Below are 18,713 nucleotides of genomic sequence, written 5' to 3' on the forward strand. Positions count from 1 at the left end.
GCCCCTCCCCCGCCCGGCGCTGCTCGGTGGGCCGCGGCGCCGCGGGCTCGGCGGGGGAGCCGCGCCGCGGGAGTGTCAGGTGAGGGGGCGCCCGACCCGAGGTCAGCGGGCATGGGGGCGGGATCGGGGGCCGTTCCGGCTCTGTACCCCACGCGGACCGAGAAGGGGAGGAGACCTGGCAGGGACCACGCCCTGCCCTGAACTGGCCCAGGACAGACCCGCGCTGGAGGGGGTGCAGGTGACACCGTGGGGGTAATCGAGGCATGCGGCTCGGGCTTCGCACTGAGCCCGAGGGGGTCGCAGGGCTTCCTCGCCCCTCCAGTCCCCGCACAGATGGGCGCCCTGGAGACGGTGACAGCCAACGCAGAATCCTGTGTGTGACGCCCCGCCCCCTGCCCAACCGGATTAGAGGGCTGTCCGCTGGGTAAAAGGCTTTCTGGGCTGGCCTCTGCTCTTCCCGCCTGGGCCCTCATCCCTGCTCAGGCCGGCCCTTTTATTCCAGTCAGTGTCTAGGGGGTGTCCCTGTGAACCACAGTGCCTTGAATCCTAAGGAGGAAGCCAAGAAGCTCCTCTACTTGAGGACTTGCCGCTGGAGGCTGGGTGGGCAAGCCCTGGGCCAGCGCTTTGGCTCAGGGAAATGGATCCCAGGAGCCCAGAGTATGCCTTCAGGTCCTTGGGGTTCACACATATCCGGAGACACCTGGGAACTGCCTCTGCCTGGGCCAAAGCTATATTCCATTAAAACTTTTGCTGTGCCTACCTCATTTCTAGTGACTTTAAATAATCATGTGAGTTACAAGTTAGAGGAAGATTTGAACAGACACCAAGGCCACTTGGTCCCTTTCCACATGACTCCCTCTTGCTAGCAGGGAGACTTGGTAAACAGGCGGGTGTTCAGAGCGGGACCCTTTGAGGAAGGGCTAGAGGCTGGATAACAGCACACCCTCAGCTTTGCTATCCCTAGTTCCAGACTAGCTGGCTTCTCGGCCCAAGTCCCCACCTTTAAAACTGGACTTACTGTGCCTGGAACTAGTCCCAGGCCTCCCCATCTCTCTAGGATCACAGGTGCATCTGCATAAATCCCAAACACACTATATATTCCTTCACAATTTAGGGGGTCACTGCTCCCACAGCCCACTTGGGAAACTACCCTAGAAACCCAGTTGGTGGCCCAAGGCCCCTCTTTTACAACCCAGCTGTTCCAGAGCCCAAAAAAACAGAAGCAACTTGCTGGGAGCCAGCAGGGAGAACATAGGCCATTTCCTATTGTGTGCCACATCCCCCAATTCTCTAACAAGTTCCCTGAGAAATACCCCTAATTCTCTGCAAGCTGTTCCACCCACTCTCACCCCCAGGAGGGCAGGGGCAGGGGCTGGATAAAGCTGTGTTTGCATTTTCCTGTGGCTGGTGGCTCCCAGATCAGTTCTGCCCCTGTTACCCATCAAGATACATCAGGTGGATCCCAGGGTCGGGGAACACAGCATGAATTCTAGGGAGAAAAGGACTAGACAATGCTGGGTCAGGGTCAGACAAGGACACTGGCAGTGTGGGGCCTTGGGCCTTGTGTTGGGGGCACAAGACTTCTGTTACGGACTCGGCTTTTGGAGGTCTCACAGAGAGGAGTTCATGTGGACAAGGGGAAATGTCTTCCCAGAGCCTGTTCTTCCCCTTCTAGCCTGTGCTTGGGTGCTGGGCTTCACCACCTCACCTTGCACTAGCCTCTTGCACCTTAGATTCAAGGAGTGGCCAGTTGCTAGAATGTAGAGGGAAGCCGGATCCAGACGTCCACACGCACGAGCAGGAAGCCCCTTACAATGCCAGACGGAGATAGATGGGAAGAGAAGAGAGCTCGGGCAGGGTTGACTCTCCCACATGGCCTGTGTAGTAAGACTAAGAACAGTGGAAATTCCAAACTGAAACCTGATGCCCCAGATCTTCATGACTTTTTATAAAGGAGGGAAACCAACTTTTTTTTTTTTTTTAATCAGTTGCTTGAACTGATTTATAACTTTTCAGAAACTAGACACAAGGTGTGGGCCTCCATCATGTCCTTCTCTGGCTCTCAAGTGTTAGGGGCAGGCCTGCCAACCTGTGTTTCAGGAGGCACATCACATCCGGGGTGGACTATAAGGAAGCCCATCAGGAGGTTGCAGCTTCGTGGCCCGCGGCCGGTCCCGCGGGAGATGGCCCCGGGCGCGCCCACACTGCTGCTGCTGTGGCTGCTGTGGTTCCCCGACTTCCCGGCCCGCGCTGCCGGCTGCCCGGCCGCCTGCCGCTGCTACAGCGCCACGGTGGAGTGCGGCGCCCTGCGGCTGCGCGTCGTCCCGCCCGGAATTCCACCTGGGACGCAGGTGGGCACCGCGTGGGGCCACTGGGCCGCGGAGCAGAGGTGCCCGCGACACGGAGGGAGGGCTGTGTGAGCGTCCCTGTGGGTGCTGGAGCGCCCCAGGGAAGAGGGAGACTCCCTCAGCGGCGTGAATACCCTCCTTCCCTCCCTCCCTCCGGCCCGCAGACGCTGTTCCTGCAGGACAACAGCATCGCGCGCCTGGAACCGGGCGTACTGGCGCCTCTCGCAGCCCTGCGCCGTCTCTACGTGCACAACAACAGCCTGCGCGCCCTGGAGCCAGGCGCCTTCCGCGCGCAGTCGCGCCTGCTGGAGCTAGCGCTCACCGGCAACCGGCTACGCGGCTTGCGAGTTGGCGCTTTCGCCGGCCTGGCCCAGCTCCGTGCACTCTACCTGGCTGGTAACCAGCTAGTGCAGCTGCTGGATTTCACCTTCCTGCACCTACCGGTGAGGGGGTTAGGTGGGCAAGGGCAAGGGGTAGTGAAAGGGAGAAAAGTCAACCCAGTCTAGCCTGCTAGGAAGGGATCCTGTGTCCCAGGGCCCCTTTCCCTGATGATCTGCTGTCCTTCCTTCAGCGATTGCAGGAGCTGCACCTGCAGGAAAACAGCATTGAGCTGCTGGAGGACCAGGCCCTGGCCGGGCTCTCCTCATTGGCACTGCTGGACCTCAGCAGGAATCAACTGGGCACCATCAGCCGTGAGGCCCTACAGCCCCTGGCCAGCCTGCAGGTCCTGCGCCTCACAGGTACCTCCTTCCGGGGGGAAGGGATCTCATGCAAAGGTTTATTCCCTGGCCACAGGGGTGGCAGTAGGAAACAGGCTCAGGTGTGGAGTGGACTTTGATTTCAGTGGCTCGGAATTGCAGACCATCCAGGAGCACTCTGGAGGGTCATGCCACCGGCACCCATGGTAGAAGTCTGATAGGAATGGGGGTGCTGGAAGGGACACAGCTCAGGGAACTTGCCTAATGAAGACAGAAAAGGTAGAAATCCTTTGAAAGAGTTGAGGGGCTTGCACTTGCACACTTAGGGGCTATCAGGGCAGGCAGGCAGAAACTGGAAAGATGAAACTAGGGCTGGCATTCCAGGACACAGCACCTGAAGACAAGGCTGACAGGACCTGCAAGGTCTCAGTGCTGTAGGATGTCTATGTGGACACCAAGGTTCCCCCAAAATAATGGGACTTGTTGCAGAGACTTCAGAGGAGTAGAGGCTTTCTTAGAAATTAGGGGCCTGGAACATGCATCACAGAACTGAAGGGGGAGGGAAGAGCTTGCCCACACTCCAAGGAGCTTGGGGTCAGAGAAGAGGCTGCAGGGGCGCCCTGTGGGAGGTGGGAAGGGGGCTCCTGTTCTGGCCAACCACCCCTGAGCTACCAGCCCACCACTGCTCTGCCCACAGAGAACCCATGGCGCTGTGACTGTGCCCTGCATTGGCTGGGAGCATGGATCAAGGAGGGCGGCCAGCGGCTGCTCAGCTCCAGGGACAAGAAGATAATGTGTGCAGAGCCCCCGCGCCTGGCACTTCAAAGTCTCCTGGACGTATCTGGCAGTAGCCTCATCTGCATCCCGCCCTCTGTACACGTGGAGCCGCTGGAGGTGACAGCCAACTTGGGGGAGGACCTGCGGGTTGCCTGCCAAGCTTCCGGCTACCCGCAGCCCCTGGTGACCTGGAGAAAGGTGGCCCAGCCTCGCGAAGGGCAGCCACGGGCTCAGGCCCAGCCAGACGGCGGGGCGCCGCGCCCAGGCGGGCCCGGCGCCTCTGACACGGGCAGCGGCATGCTCTTCCTCACCAACATCACCCTGGCCCACGCTGGCAAGTACGAGTGCGAGGCCTCCAACGCCGGCGGCGCCGCCCGCGTGCCCTTCCAGCTCCTGGTCAACCTGTCCCGGCAGCAGCAGCTGCAGCTGGCGCCCCCGCCGCCCCCGCACGCCGGCCCCGTCAGCCACGAGCCCCTGCAGGAGGCGGGCAGCATGGCCTTCCGCGCCCTGGGCCTGGCCACGCAGACGGCCATCGCAGCCGCCATCGCGCTCCTCGCGCTCACGGCGCTGCTGCTGGCGACCATGATCTGCCGCCGGCGGCGCAAGCGGAAAAAGGCGCCGGGGCCGCCGGGGGAGGGCGCGCTGTTCGTCAACGACTACTCGGATGGGCCCTGCACCTTCGCGCAGCTCGAGGAGCTCCGCGACGAGCGAGGCCACGAGATGTTCGTCATCGACCGCTCCAAGCCGCTCTTCGCGGAGGGCCCGACGGAGGCGGCCGACGGCGCGGCTACCGGGCCGGGGCAGGGCCTCCCGCTGCAGCCGCCCGCCGCCTACGAAATTCACTGCTGAGCGGGGCCTAGAGGGGCGGGCGGGCGCGTGCGGATGACGTAGGCGTCGCGGACTGGCCGGCCCGCGGGCTCGCCCCGCGCATGCTCCAGCGCAGTCAGTAAAGGCTAGAAGCTGCGCAGTGTGCGGCGAGCCGTGTGTGGGGTCTGGGGCCCCGAGGGCGGGGCGCAGGCACCTGCGGACCCCCAGCTCTGCAGGCGGAAGTCCTAACGTGCGAACGGACGGTGGCCAGAAGGCTCCCCACACCCCTACTGAGGCCCTCCAGAAAAGACCCCTCCCAGGACCACCGTCACCTCTAGCTCTGCAGGGGCTGACACCGGCTGGAGGACCTGGGGCGTCCCCGAGGTGGGAGGGGCGGCGGGCCGTGGAGGCGCCCAGACTGGCTGTGAGGCGGGTGGGACGCCCAGGGAAGGGGAGGCGGGCCGCGGACTGGAAAACAGCTGTTAGTTACCCAGCGGCCAGGTTGGGGTGACAGCAGAGCCAGAGACAAGTCATTCTGACCAATTAGGACAGAAAAAACAACCACAAATTTAAGTTCCAAACACACTGCACGTTTGTACCTTAATGACACCTTCTGGCTCCAAAGCGCAGCCAGGTGGTCTCCTGGGTGCCAGGGTAGGGAGACCCAGCTCTCCTTGAAGCAGGTCCCTGTTCCAACTTCAACCCCAGGGCAGTCTGCTCTTGGGAAGGGCCTAGAGAGAACACCCTCTCTCAGCTCACAGCTGGGACCCCAGAAACATTCCAAAGAAAGGACCACAACACCAGAGCGTAGCCAAGTGCACCCAAACCAAACCTGGCCGTGCAGGCCTGGAATCCAGCCCTGAAGCCCAAGCCAGTCAGGGGAATGGGTACAGGGCAAACTGCGCATGGTGCTGCACAAAGCATAGGAAGGCTCAAAATGCCCAGGAGCAAGGAAACCCGAGACCAGTGCATCTGTGTCAGGCCTCCAACAGGGCCCCGTGAAGGCTCTGTCTACCTAAGGCAGGGAGGGATCTCCATCAGCCCTGAACACCAGGACAGCCCGGAGGTCATAGGCTGAAGTAGTCTGCAGCCAGGCGCCCATAAATGTCTGTGGTCCACAGCACATGAGCACGGCCTGAGGCCAGTAGCAGCTGGTGCAACTCGGCCTCCACACGAGCGAACTTCTCCTCGTTGATGGAAGCCTCCAGCAGAACAGAAGCAGGCGGTGGCCAGGGCAGGCCTTCGTAACAGTCCACAGGGAAGGGGTGCACCACTGTGCGTAGCTCAGCCTGCACCACTGAATCCCGGAGGAGCTCCTTGAGGCCCGCCATGGACAGCGGGTTGCCATAGAGGCCGAGGTAGCGGAGGCTGGTGCAGCGCGTCAGCACAGGGAGCGTGGCCAGCAGCTGGGTATCGGCAAGCTGGCACTCAGTCAGCTCCAGGTGCAGCAGTGTGGCCGCAGCCGCCCGCAGCAGACCCTGGAAAGGCTCTAGTTGGCTGCCGGACAGGTCATTGCCACTAAGGTCCAACTTCTTGAGATGGTCAGCATGGGGGCTCCGTGCCAGAAAGCGCAGATCCTCGGGCAGCAGGGCACAGAAGGCCAGCTCCAGGCTCTCCAGAGGGCTCTGCAGGGTGCTATAGGGGACACAGGGGGTCACAAACAGGCCGGACCAGGGGAGGGTCTCGGGAGAGGAGGAAGGGCAGGGCAGTAGTGGGGCTTGCTCACCTGAGCAGCTGGTCCAACCGTCCCGAGAGGAGAGAGGAGCCCATGCTGAGCTCCCGCAGACAAGTGAAGCGGCCCATCTGGGCCAGGAAGTAACGGAAGTTGTCCTCACCATCCACAGAAGGCTGCCTGGAGTCCCCGTGCACATAGTGCAGCCGCAGGCTGGCCAGGTGCTGGAAGCGGGCCACATGTGGGATGATAACAGACAGGCCACGCAGACCCAAGTTGTTAAAGCGCAGGTCCACACGGCGCAAGCAGCCCGCATCCAGCAGCTGCAGCAAAGCCACAGTGTTGCGCATGGGCAGGTCCTCAGCCCGCAGGTCCCGGCAGCAGAGCCGCAGGGGACTGCCTACGCTGCTTCGCAGTGCCTCCCGCAGGAACGCATACGAGGCCCGGTTCACCCGCAGGTCCACACGAACCTCCACAGGAATGGGGGCCAGCCCAGGCTCCGCAGTCCCGCCCTGCTGCTGTGCTATGCAGGTGCGGGCCACCGCTGCTGTGCAGTCCCACATGCTCATGGTGCCAGGGTCCTGCTCCACGCCATCGTCCAGGAGGCCTGTCATATCCAGCACTCGCAGGGCATGCTTCCTGGGAGCACGGGTAGGCTGAAGCAGGAGACAAGGGAGCACAGCCCACACCCACTCCCAGCCATCTTGGGACAGGAGCAACATGCCTGTTCCTGCACTGAGCCCTTGCAGTCGCCTGGAACCTCACAGGGCACACTCTCTGCACCACCCCCCCCCCACCCCGGGCCTGAGGGGCCCTCGGGTGAGCCCATACCTGCAGAGAGGCTGTGTGCCAGCCTCTGTCTCTGGGGTGTGGAGCCGGGCCGTCAGCCCCAGGATCACAGCCTGCATGCTCTCTGTGCTGGGACGCTCTTGCAGCAAGGCCCGGCTGCAGTGGGCACATTCCTGCAACAGCTGCTGGAAGCTGAGCAGTGGGAAGGGCCACGTGTGCACCAGCTCTCGAAGCACAACAGTCTTCTTGTCCATGAAGGCCACCTTGAACAGCAGGGGGAAGAGCTCTCGAGGCAGCAGGGGCAGGGCCTGGCAGGCAGCTGGCTGGCACTGGAGCACCTGCCGTGTGCTCAGGAACACAAGCGTGTGCATGGCGCTGGGCCAGGCAAGAAGCCACCTGCAGGGAAGGGCCCTTCAGCGGGGAGGACAGACCCCAGGCCACCACCCGGCCATAGCCTCCTCCATCACTGGTAGTTAGCAAGCCCAGCATGACACTTGGCACAGCGCTGACACTCAGTAGAGGACCGTGGCACCGAAGAGCAAGTGCTAAGTGCCTAGCATTGGGCTAAGTGGGAACAGGGACAAGACCACCCCCCACTTCCCTCCCTCCAGAAGCATGGGGCCTCTTTAGGGAAATGTAGCCATCAAACGGTACATAAACAGCCCAGCATCAGACATGACCAGCTTGCCTGGATGTGCTTTTGACAGCTACTGCTCTGCAGGACCTCCCCCCCCACACACACACCTGTACTTGAGGCCTCCCAAATTACAAAGCTGTTTATCAAGAGACCTTCTCTTCCTCAAAAGCAGAATAGAGCTCAGGCCCTTCCCCCCCCACACACACACAAGCACTAGAGGAGGCAGGACACTCCTAGGGGGCTGGAAGCCGCATCACAATCCGCCTTCCCACCCTCCTCCAGCTCTTGCGGGTGGTCCTTGGACAGGAACTGGCAGCACTGATGCAGCTTAATAAATACCAGCAAATATAAAAAGGGCCGGGACCCAGGGAACCTTGAGTCCAGACAGGTCTTAACTACTCCCGTCCAGTAGTACTGCCAAGCACGGAGCTCCCTGCAGATTCACAGAAAGACAAAAAGCAAACCTCACTCACCAAGGTCCTTGCCACCTGTCTAAACGTCTTTTCCCCTAGAAAGAACCACAGTGAGAGACCAACTCTCAAACCCATGGGATTCGGTAGGCCCCAGGCCAGGAACTGCTCAGGTGGATAGAGTCCGCAGCAGAATGGGCATCCAAGCTAACAAGGGGCATACAGTAAATGCCTGAGACTATGGAGTCCTTGGACATCAGCTCTACTATTGACTTCAGCAGCAGCAACAATCAGCGGACTTACTTTGGGCCAAACACATCATCCTCAAAACTGCTTCCCAGTCATACCCCTGGAAACAGGTTAGAAAACTAAGATCTAAGCCTTGCCAGGCCAAGGTCACAGCCTGGGCGATGAGCTCGGGGAAGGGGGAGCAGCCTGGCCCCAGGAACCCTGCTCTTCCGGACCTCATGCACAACGTAAGTCCTTAGGGCACTGGTTCTTGAGAAGCCCCGAACGCCAACCCTCGGCCTCGCTCTGCCTGGAGACAAATCTCGCGAGGGCGATTCATACCTCGCTGTGACAGGACAGACCAACCCAGCACCTGTCACGAGAGGAAACGAAAGCAGCCAGTGTGGTCACCGTGGGAGGAGCCTCTGTGCAGTGGCCGCCGCCCCCTCCCGCCGGCCCGCGGCTCCCGGCGTTTCCCCGAAGACGCCCCCGCCCGGCTCCTCCCGGCCTCGAGCCGCGGGAGACCCTCAATGCGACGCCCTCCGCCTCCCGGACGTGATGTGCCCCTCGAAGCCGGTGCGTCGTCCCCCCGGGGCCCGAGGTCGCTCTGCCCGACGCAGGGCTCCAGGTCCTTCCCCCACCCCGCGGACGAACCACCCGGTTCCCGCTCCCGCCTCCCGGGCGGCGGCGCCCCAAGCGCCCGTGCCTGCTTTGTGCGGCCAGGCAGGGCCAGGGGCGCACGCCGCCCCGCTGCATCTCCGGCCGGCGGCCCGCGCTCACCAGCCCCACAGCCGCTGCCACCGCCACCGGCCCCGCCTCACCGTCCGCGGCGCCCCGCCCAGCGCCTCCGCGCGCCGCGATGACGTAGACGCCACCCATTGGCCGCCCCACTAGGGCCCCACTGATTGGCTGTCCTGGTGGCGGCTGCCGAGCCGCCCCGCCTCCGACCCTGCCGGGTGCCCCCATTGGCCGGCAGCCGGCGTCGCCCTTGCGGCGGGAGATTCACGGGGCCCGGAACCCCGGGCCAGCGCCATGGAGCGGCTGCGGGACGTGCGGGAGCGGCTGCAGGATTGGGAGCGCGCGTTCCGGAGGCGGTGCGGGCGGCGGCCGGGCCAGGTGCGGGCTGCCCGGGGGCGGGGGGCTGAGGGTTCGGCCGCGGGCTGACGCGTTCCCTCCGCAGGAGGACGTGGAGGCGGCGCCGGAGGAGACCCGCGGTGAGCGCGCGGACGTGGGGCGGAAGGAGGGACGGGCGGGGAAGGAGCCCGGCGGCCCCCGATGACCCTTGATCCCACCCCCAGCGCTCTACCGGGAGTACCGCGCCCTGAAGGGGGTCCTGAGCCGGGCCGGCGGCATCGGACCTCGCAGCCCCGAGCAGTCGCTTCTCGCGACGGCGGAGGAGGTACCCAGGCCTGGACGTCCTGGCCTGCGGGTCAGTCTCCTGTATGGCAGAGCCAGGAGGAGTCGTGATCAGGCCTCTGTGGGGCACAGAACGTCGGGGGAGGACCGGACCTGGGGGGCGCTGGGGGGCTGGAGGAGGGCTCGGACCCCCACCCTCTCTTCCTGCAGAGGCCGGAGCCCAGCTGCTGGGGGCCGCACTTGAATCGAGCTGCGACCCAGAGTCCACATTGTAGTCTTTCTGGGCCAAGTCCTGTGGGGTCTGTGCCAGACTACGGGAAGAGACTTAAGACCAACCTAAAGGCCACCCTGCAGGTGAGAGTTACCGGTAGGCCAAGCAGGCAGTGCGTCTGTCCTGGATGCAGAGCTAGCGTCCGCCCAGGAACAGAGTCACCCTATAGCCTTTCTCGTCAACCCTTCCACACTTACGCCCCTGTACTTATGTGGTCATACGTCACCTTCCAGCATTAATCAGGGTAAGATTCCTGAGACGGGTTCAGAGCCAACCTCACGCTTCTCACCTTGGCTGGGGCTTCAGGGTGGACGTTCTGGCAGGTTTCAGAGTCTTTAGCAGCCCAGACACCTGAGTTCCTGCTTCCTGGTCTGTCTTCCCTCTCTCAGGCTGGGCCAGCCCTGGGCCGCACACCCCGGCCTCCACGAAGACCCTCCTCCAAGACGCCCTCCCGGGGGCCACCAGGTGCAGGGGCTGCCCCCATCTCTCCAGAAGAAGTCAGTGAGGTGCCCCTGCAGCCTCGTGGGCCCCGGCTGAGGCCAGGCCGCCTCCAGCAGCTGCGGGCATCCCTGAGTCTACGGCTGAGCTCCCTAGATCCTGGCTGGCTACAGAGATGTCACAGCGGGGCCCCAGATTTCCTGGGGGCTGCCCAGGCCTGCCAGCCTAACCTGGGTGTAGAGGGCTCACAGCCTCTGACTTCAGGTGTGCCATCAGTCCTTGGTCACAACACTGGCCCCGAGACTCGAGCCCTACAGACAGGTGGAGTTACAGGGAGCCCCCAACCCGGCAACAGTCGAGGCAAGAAGTGGAGATGCGGTAGGGAACCAGAAGGGAACCCTGCACAGGCCCAGCAGGACAGTGGCCAAGCAGGACCTCTGCCTGAAGAAGCCGGGGCTGCGGGACATGCAGAAGACGGTCCAGGAGAACCCCTGTGGGTACAGCCCCCCAGTGGCCCCACAGCCCCCAGGTACCAGAGCTTCAGCCTCCCGGTGGGGTCGCCTTGAGATGAGCCAGGGTGGGGCAGGCTTTGGGCATGGCCTGCTTGTACATCCTTTCTAGACCAGCTAACCAAAGCGGAGATAATTACGTACGACTCAACATGAAGCAGAAACGCTACGTGCGGGGCCCAGCGCTCCGTGGCAGGCTGCTCCGCAAGCAGGTGAGGTGGCGGCAGGCACTCCCTTCATCCCTACCACCTTTTGCCTCGTGACCTTCTTTTGCGGCCCCCAGATGTGGAAGCAGAAGTGGCAGAAGAAAGGGGAGCGTTTTGGAGGTGGTCAGCCCAGAGCCACAGTCAGGAACTCTTGCTTCCGTTGTGGGCAGCTAGGCCACTGGTCATCCCAGTGCCCCCAACCAGGTGAAACTTCTACTGTGGGTGATGGGTTCCTAACACTGTTCGGAGGACACTTGTACTCTCAGGGGGGAGTGGGGGAAGCACGTCTAGCTCGAACAGAAGAACCTAGCAGCTCCTTACACCTGATGCAGAGCCTACTCCGGGCCCCCAGGGGAGCAGTAAGAACGAAGAGGACGTGCAGACCCAGCTCACCTTGGAGGAAGTAGTCCAGAGGACACGCACTGCCAGCTCTCAGCTCCCTGGTGAATGAAGGGACAGAGGGCAGGCTGTAGCTACCTGTTTTTGCTGGAAAGATCCCAGTCTAGTCTCGAGTCCCACACCACCTTTCTTGTCCGTTTCTAGTGAGTGAGAAAGATACAGAGCCCGCTGGGCCTGAGCTGTTGGTGACCATGGAGCGGTCTGTGCCCCAGGCGCACTGCCCACCACCCTGTGTGCCACCACTCTACCCACCAGGGCCCTCGGGGCAGGTGGCAGGTGAGCAGAAGCCTACCAGCCCAGAGCCTTTACTGGGAGATGGGGGCGACTTGGGGCCATGCTGACCAACACCCGTGTCCACAGAGACACCAGCTGAGGTGTTCCAGGCCCTAGAGCAGCTGGGGCACCAAGCCTTCCGCCCCGGGCAGGAGCGTGTGGTCATGCGGATCCTTTCTGGTGAGCTTGGCTGCCGGGGGGATGAGGCAGGGCCAAGGCCTGGCCACGGAGTGGCACTACTGACCCTTGGTCCCAGCAGGCATGTCCACGCTGCTGGTGTTGCCCACAGGGGCTGGCAAGTCCCTGTGCTACCAGCTCCCTGCGCTGCTTTACGCCCGGCGGAGCCCCTGCCTCACGCTGGTCATCTCTCCCCTCCTGTCTCTCATGGACGACCAGGTATACTGACAGGAGCCTGGGGCCCAGGCAGAAGGCAGAAACCCGTGCCCGTAGGTCCTCTGGCTCTTCTGGGCTGCTGCTTGTTACCTAATCAGAGCTGTAAAGAGCTCAGCTGTTCTCACCCCGTCGGCTGTGTCAACGACCCCAGGCCTTGTAGTGGCCCGAGGGCAGCAGGGACGTGGCAGCTGGCCAGATGTGGGTCGACCCCTAGGAGGAGCGGCGCTGGGGAGGGGGGACATCCCCAGTAGGGCCTGTCTGCTCCTGGCGCTTCTGAGCCAAGGCTCTGGGTGGCTCTGAATCCTTAGTCCTAGGCTCCACAGTCTGGGCTCGTTCTCCCTAGAGAGCCTGAGGCAGAGATGGTGGTCGTGGTCAGGCTGAGCAGCTGAGAGCCACTGGAGGGAGGGCCAGGGAAGGGTGGCTTGTAACTGGTCGTCCTCCTGGACCTGCAGGTGTCTGGCCTGCCCCCGTGCCTGAAGGCAGCGTGCATACATTCAGGCATGACCAGGAAGCAGCGGGAGTCTGCCTTGAAGAAGGTGAGGGGCCTTACGTGGCAAGACGGGCAGGGGAGCAGACGGGCCCCTGGATGATGCTCCTGACCTTGCATCCTCAGGTTCAGGCGGCCCAGGTGCATGTGCTGATGCTGTCACCCGAGGCGCTGGTTGGGGCTGGGGCAGGGACCCCTGGCTGCCTCCCTCAGCTGCCTCCAGTCGCCTTTGCCTGTGTCGATGAGGCCCACTGCCTTTCCCAGTGGTCCCACAACTTCCGGCCCTGCTACTTGCGCGTCTGCAAGGTGAGCCTTATTCGGGGTACGAGCAAGCAGGCCGGGGTGGGGGGCGGCTTGGGCATCATCACCAGCTCCGCTCCCGCACAGGTGCTGCGGGAACACATGGGCGTGCGCTGCTTCCTGGGCCTCACGGCCACGGCCACACGCAGCACCTCGAGGGATGTGGCCCAGCATCTAGGCGTGGCCGAGGAGCTTGTCCTCAGAGGGCCGGTCACCATCCCCACCAACCTGCACCTCTCTGTGTCCATGGACAGGGACCCAGACCAGGTAGGTGTGCACACCTGGGCCAGGGCAGAGGCACGGCCTCCGACAGACCCCACTGACCACCGTCACCCACCAGGCTTTGGTGACGCTGCTGCGGAGTGATCGTTTCCGTGCTCTGAGCTCCGTCATCGTGTACTGCAACAGACGCGAGGACACAGAGCGTGTCGCCGCACTGCTCCGCACCTGCCTGCCTGCGGCCCGGGACCTGGGGCCCCGAGGTGAGGTCAGCGGGGTCGTGCCCCACAGGAGCTGCCTCAGGAACACAGTCTACCCAGCCGTCTGTGTCTTCCCCGCAGGCCGGGCCCCCGAGGCTGTAGCCGAAGCCTACCACGCCGGCATGTGTGGCCGGGAGCGGCGGCGGGTGCAGCAGGCCTTCATGGACGGCCGGCTGCGGGTGGTGGTGGCCACGGTGGCCTTCGGGATGGGGCTGGACCGGCCGGACGTGCGGGCCGTGCTGCACCTGGGGCTGCCCGCGAGCTTCGAGAGCTACGTGCAGGCCGTGGGCCGGGCCGGGCGTGACGGCCAGCCGGCGCATTGCCACCTCTTCCTACAACCCCAGGTTCTTCCCTGCCCCGCTCGAGCCCACCCCTACCTCCCCACACACACCCCAGCCACTCCTTGACGGCTGCCGTGTCGCAGGGCCAGGACCTGCGGGAGCTGCGGAGACACGTGCATGCCGACGCCACCGACTTTCTCGCCGTGAAGAAGCTGGTCCAGTGCTCTTTCCCACCCTGTGCCTGCACCGCTGCCCACGCCCAGCGGCCCCCGGAGCAGGACGGAGCCGAGAGCCAGGACAGGCCTGTGGCCACGTCCCTGAGGGAGGCCGAGCAACCCAACATCGAGTGCACAGCCCGGTGCCCGGGCCACGAGCGGGCGCTCCCTGTGCAGCCGTTGGTGCAGGCCCTGGACATGCCTGAGGAGGGTGAGGAACTGGGGGCGGCGGTGGGCACGTCCCCACATGCCCACGTCCCCGCGTCGCCTAAGCCCGGCTCTGCCCCCCAGCCATTGAGACCCTGCTGTGCTACCTGGAGCTCCACCCACGGCGTTGGCTGGAACTGCTGCCGCCCACCTGCGCCCGCTGCCACCTGCGCTGCCCCGGGGGCCCCCCCCAGCTCCAGGCCCTGGCCCACAGGTGAGCACACGTCGCGGCCCGGGTGCGGCCAGGGACGCGGAGCCAGGACCGCTCATCCCGTGTCCCTTCCGCTGGTGCAGGTGTCCCCTCCTGGCTACGTGTCTGGCCCAGCAGCCACCGCGGAACACAGCTGGGGGAAGCTGTTCCGTCGAGTTCGACGTGCTGCAGCTGGCCGGCTCCGCGGGCTGGAAGCTGGCCTCTGTGGGGCAGGCTCTCCGCCAGCTGCAGTGGGAGCCAGAGCCCGCGACAGGTGCGCCCTGCCCCCAGCCCTGCTCGGCCGCAGCCCTGCTTGCCGCCCGCTCGCCCGTGCGTGACAAGCTCTCTGGCAGGTGCGCCTCGGGACACGGGGGTGCTGGTGGAGTTCCGGGAGCTTGCCTTCTGTCTGCGCAGTCCTGGAGACCTGACGGCCCACGAGAGGGACGAGATCTGTGACTTCCTGTACTGCCACATACAAGCCCGAGAGCAGGCGGCTCTGGCCCGCTTGCGCCGCACCTTCCAGGCCTTTCACAGGTGCGGGGGGGGCGGGGCCTGGGGCCCCCTGCACCCCTCCCCTCAGGTGAGCAGCGCTGACAGATCACTGTCACCCCAGCGTCGCCTTCCCCAGCTGCGGGCCCTGCTTGGAGCAGCCTGATGAGGAGCGCAGCACCAGACTCAAGGCCCTGCTCAGCTGCTACTTCGAGGAAGAGGGTTCAGGGGGCACGGAAGACGAGCAGGGCCCAGAGCCAGGACAGGCTGGGGTGAGTGCTAGCCCCTCTGGCCTGCAGTGAGGTCAGGCTGCAGGGCGCACACACGCTCACACTCCACTACATGCCCGCCACCCACAGATCCAGGACTGGGAGGACCAGATTCGCCAGGACGTCCGCCACCTTCTGTCCTCGTGGCCAGACCAGCAGTTCTCAGGCAGGGCTGTGGCCCGTATCTTCCACGGCATCGGTGAGGGCCTAGGAGGCTGAGCTCTGACAATGGGCAGGGGCCGGGCCTGGCCCAGAGTCCTCAGGGCCCACATGTCCCATTCCACCACAGGAAGCCCCCGCTACCCAGCGCAGGTGTACGGGCGGGACCGGCGCTTCTGGAGAAGATACCTGCATCTGAGCTTCCCTGCCCTGATGCGCTTAGCCACAGAGGAGATCCTGCGGTGGGGCCGCTGACCACCCTGCCGTGGGCGGGCCCTGCTCCCCATCACGGACAGGCATGCACAGGGGGCCGCGTGGCCACAGTACGGAGGGAGTCAGGTGTGGCATTGCGTCAGGGAAAAGGGACATCGATGGCCATGACAATGACTGACTACCCTGGGCACAGCCCACCACCAGAAATGTGGGGGCAAGGAAGCCCCAAAACGCAGAATAAAAAATGCTCAAGTCACTCTTAGGAGTCTTCTTTTCTGAGGACAGCCTTGCCCATCACACACCCCAAACAGCCAGGCCACGGGCACGCTCAGCTTTATTAGGCAGGCCAGCCACCCAGCTCAGGCCAGGGTGCTGGGCGCCAGGCTCAGATACAGAATGGGCATGCCTGAGAGAGCAAGGAAGAGGGCAAAGCAGAGATGCGGCCCCAGGCTGTCAGCCAGGGCCCCGGCCAACGTGCCCAGGAACAGCTTGCCCAGCAGCTCCAGAGTGGCCAGGAGGCTATAGTGTGTGGCCTGCAGGGGCGAGGTGGGACGAGGTGTGAGCTCAGGTGAGGGCTTGCTTGGATCCCAGCCCTGCAGCCCCCCTGGACATCCCAGCCGCACCCTCTTACCTGCAGGGCACTGGGCGCCAGCCGGCTACAGTGCATCATCAGGGTGAACGTGGTGGTTGTAACCAGGCCCCCCAGGAAGTGCTGCACACACAGGCTCAGCAAGGCTGCCCCTGGGAGGGCTGAGGTCAGCGGGGCCCAGGACACTGGACTCCTCCCCTCCCGTGGCCAGCCCCTCACCTCTCAGGACTGTGCTGGAGCCCAGCCTGACCCCCGGGGTGTCCAGGTGGAAGAGCAGGGTGGTCTGGCAGGCCAGACCCCCGAGCCGGAACCCAAGCACTGACCTCAGCAGGGGCACTGGTTGCCTGAGGTGGGGAGAGGGGGCGGGTCAGGGAGGGTGGCGCAGGTCAGGTGGCAGCAGGTGGCTGGAGCAGGCCGGGGAGGGCTCACCTGTGCCTGGCCAGCAGGGCCCCGCCCAGGGATGAGCCTACAATGGAGCAGAGCACAGCGCCCACGCCGTTCCACAGCCCCAGCTCTGGCGTGGAGATGCCGTGGTCCAGCAGGAGCAGCGGAAACAAGCTGCTGGCACCCTGCTCACCTGTGGGGAGAATGTGAGCAGGGGCTCCCCGCCTCCCTTCACCTGGGGCTTCAGGTGCACTCCCCTAGCCGGGCCCCTGCCGTGCCTCCGTCCTGGGGCATCAGCCAAGCTTAGGGTCAGCATGAAGCAGCGTCAGAGACCCGAGGGGGTGCGGCTGGAGCTCACGGAAGCCGTGCAGCTAGAGCTGGAGAAGCTGCAGAGCCAGGCTGGGCTCCAGCCTGCAGTTAATCCCCCAGAAGGTGGCCACAAAACGGGCTCCAGGGCCCCAGGCTCCCACCCCTGCTGATGCCTGGCTCACGGCCTCACTCACCCAATTTGTAAGTGAGCACAAAGCCTGCTGTCCACAGAGTACCGGGCATGGCCAGCAGCTGCTGCGGAAAGCACAGGCTGTGGAGGGCGGGTTCTGACGGCCCAGACGAGGGCGGCTGTTGCAGGGCCGGCGCCGCCCAGACGAGGGCAGCAGCCAACCAATAGGTAGCCGCCAGGAGCAGGAAGAGCCCGGGCCAGGAGAGGGTAGGAACAAGGGCCAGCAGGCCCCCTCCCGCCAGCACTGCCCCCAGCTTGTAAGCGACCACCTGCACCGTGTTACCAGGCCCTAGCTCAGCTGGCTCCAGGAGCTGGACGGCCAGCGTGTCCAGGGCCACATCCTGCACAGCCGCACCCAGGTTCAGCAACAGAAGCAGCCCCACCACACTGACCGGCAGGCCCGCCGGGCCGGCTTCCGCGGGAGGCGAGGCTGCAAGCAGCCCGCACACCAGGCCCAGAGCAGCCGTGCTGAGCATCAGCCAGGCCCTCAGGGAGCCCCGCGTGTCCACCAGCGGGGCCCACACGAGTTTAAACAGCCAGGGCAGGTACAGCACCTTGGCCAGGCCCACGCGCGTCAGGGAGAGGCCACGCGCCCGCAGCAGCACAGGCAGCAGGCCAGACTGCAGCCCATAGGGCAGGCCTTGCACCAGGTAGAGGCCGGCCAGCGGCAGCAGCTTCCCGTGCATGGCCGGGAACGCGGGGCGCCCGGGGGCTCGCGCTGGGGGGCGGGGATCCGGCCCGCGACCGGGCGGGGACGGGGGCTGCGTTCAAGGCCGGACCAGAGCCTGGAGCCGGGGCAGAGCGGTTCCGGACGGTGTCTGGTCCGGTCAGGATGAGGTCAGGGGCCACACGACAGCATGGCTCCGGAGCTGGGCCAGCTCAGGGTGGGACAGGCCGGCACCCGCGGGTCCTGGGGGCGTGCGCACTACGCAGCCGCGGGACGCGGCGGCCACAGAGCACGCGAGCCGGCCAGAGCGCCGGCCGCCCTCGGGCGCCCCCAGTGGCCAACCTGGGTGCGGCCGGGGAGCCGCGGGCCCGACGGCCGCTCGCCTAGCTGGGGTTGAGCCCGCGGCCCACCTTGGACCCTCCCAAGGGTATCAGATCCGGCTCCCAGACACCCCTGGACCCACACCCTGACTTGGTGTCTCACCTGGAGCCTGGCTGCTGCAGTGTCCACCGGGTCCTCCCAGCGGCCCCCAGGGAGGAGTCGGCCTCTTAAGTGCCCGTCTACTACGGCTTCCTCCCGCCCCTGCGGCCCTCGCCCAACCGGGGGCCCTGAAAGCCATGTCGGTGTGAAAGGTCTCAGCCAGCGGGGTGCAGCCCGCTGCTGCCCGGGACGCCCTCTAGTGTCCAGCGACAAGGCCAGGAGGGGCAGGTGGGGCAGGCCCAAGCCCTGCCTCGCTCCAGGGCGGCTCTGTGGAGGGAGAGGCCTGTCCCAGGAGCAGCTGAATGTGGGGGTCTCATGTGGTCTCTCCTGCTCAGAGCTGCACCCCGCAGGGCTCCCGAGGCCCAGAGGGGGTAGTGAGTGTGGCCCATGGTTAAGAACCACCTCCGGAACGGACAGAGCTAGAGCCTTAGTACAGTCTCCAAACCCTTGACCCCCTGAAGCCAACCCAACCCCTAGAATAACAGCTGGTGAAGCCACCTCGAGTGGGTTTCCTGTGACTTCGACAAGTTTCCTCGTCTGTAAAATGGGGACTACCATCCCTACCTAAGAAGACTGCAGTGACCCACAACCGTG

General features: G+C 64.5%; 4 protein-coding genes across 21 annotated transcripts; 2 read left to right on the plus strand and 2 right to left on the minus strand.

The window, feature by feature from the left end:
* Window positions 1–10: 10 nt before the first annotated feature.
* On the plus strand, window positions 11–4,918 carry LRRC24 (leucine rich repeat containing 24). 2 transcript variants are annotated; one of them, XM_078071836.1, is made up of 5 exons: window positions 11–79; window positions 2,101–2,351; window positions 2,513–2,791; window positions 2,920–3,088; window positions 3,744–4,918. In XM_078071836.1, exons 2-5 carry the CDS (start codon window positions 2,184–2,186, stop codon window positions 4,670–4,672), a joined length of 1,545 nt encoding a protein of 514 aa, XP_077927962.1. In that variant the 5' UTR covers window positions 11–79; window positions 2,101–2,183; the 3' UTR covers window positions 4,673–4,918. The 2 variants fall into 2 exon arrangements, with proteins under 2 accessions (XP_077927962.1, XP_035961704.1); XM_036105811.2 differs by having other exon boundaries at window positions 17–79; window positions 2,068–2,351.
* A 259-nt stretch (window positions 4,919–5,177) lies between these two features.
* On the minus strand, window positions 5,178–9,225 carry LRRC14 (leucine rich repeat containing 14). 16 transcript variants are annotated; one of them, XM_078071831.1, is made up of 6 exons: window positions 9,147–9,225; window positions 8,603–8,739; window positions 8,442–8,487; window positions 7,134–7,354; window positions 6,357–6,958; window positions 5,178–6,265 (listed from the first exon to the last, which is right to left on the minus strand). In XM_078071831.1, exons 3-6 carry the CDS (start codon window positions 8,458–8,460, stop codon window positions 5,698–5,700), a joined length of 1,410 nt encoding a protein of 469 aa, XP_077927957.1. In that variant the 5' UTR covers window positions 8,461–8,487; window positions 8,603–8,739; window positions 9,147–9,225; the 3' UTR covers window positions 5,178–5,697. The 16 variants fall into 16 exon arrangements, with proteins under 16 accessions (XP_077927957.1, XP_077927955.1, XP_035961757.1 ...); XM_078071829.1 differs by having other exon boundaries at window positions 6,357–6,941; window positions 7,134–7,487; XM_036105864.2 differs by lacking the exon at window positions 8,442–8,487 and having other exon boundaries at window positions 6,357–6,941; window positions 7,134–7,487.
* On the plus strand, window positions 9,117–15,756 carry RECQL4 (RecQ like helicase 4). Of its 2 annotated transcripts, XM_078071824.1 has the most exons (22): window positions 9,117–9,482; window positions 9,547–9,580; window positions 9,665–9,795; window positions 9,933–10,076; window positions 10,383–10,960; window positions 11,053–11,152; window positions 11,224–11,350; window positions 11,479–11,589; window positions 11,690–11,821; window positions 11,906–11,998; window positions 12,075–12,214; window positions 12,664–12,747; window positions 12,825–13,004; window positions 13,086–13,265; window positions 13,339–13,821; window positions 13,902–14,184; window positions 14,265–14,394; window positions 14,475–14,644; window positions 14,724–14,904; window positions 14,984–15,131; window positions 15,219–15,327; window positions 15,418–15,756. In XM_078071824.1, the coding sequence occupies exons 1-22, from the start codon at window positions 9,399–9,401 to the stop codon at window positions 15,540–15,542; spliced, it is 3,747 nt and encodes a 1,248-aa protein (XP_077927950.1). In that variant the 5' UTR covers window positions 9,117–9,398; the 3' UTR covers window positions 15,543–15,756. The 2 variants fall into 2 exon arrangements, with proteins under 2 accessions (XP_077927950.1, XP_035961666.2); XM_036105773.2 differs by lacking the exons at window positions 9,117–9,482; window positions 9,547–9,580; window positions 9,665–9,795; ... (3 more) ...; window positions 11,224–11,350; window positions 11,479–11,589 and having other exon boundaries at window positions 11,694–11,821; window positions 12,078–12,214; window positions 13,339–13,480; window positions 13,559–13,821.
* Window positions 15,757–15,817: 61 nt separating this feature from the next.
* Window positions 15,818–17,923, minus strand: SLC33A2 (solute carrier family 33 member 2). Its single transcript, XM_036105902.2, has 5 exons — window positions 16,977–17,923; window positions 16,519–16,666; window positions 16,309–16,433; window positions 16,132–16,241; window positions 15,818–16,033 (listed from the first exon to the last, which is right to left on the minus strand). The coding sequence occupies exons 1-5, from the start codon at window positions 17,656–17,658 to the stop codon at window positions 15,860–15,862; spliced, it is 1,239 nt and encodes a 412-aa protein (XP_035961795.1). The 5' UTR covers window positions 17,659–17,923; the 3' UTR covers window positions 15,818–15,859.
* Between the last annotated feature and the right edge of the window lie 790 nt (window positions 17,924–18,713).

The sequence above is a fragment of the Halichoerus grypus genome, chromosome 5, assembly GCF_964656455.1.
Source record: "Halichoerus grypus chromosome 5, mHalGry1.hap1.1, whole genome shotgun sequence".
Classification (NCBI taxonomy): domain Eukaryota; kingdom Metazoa; phylum Chordata; class Mammalia; order Carnivora; family Phocidae; genus Halichoerus; species Halichoerus grypus.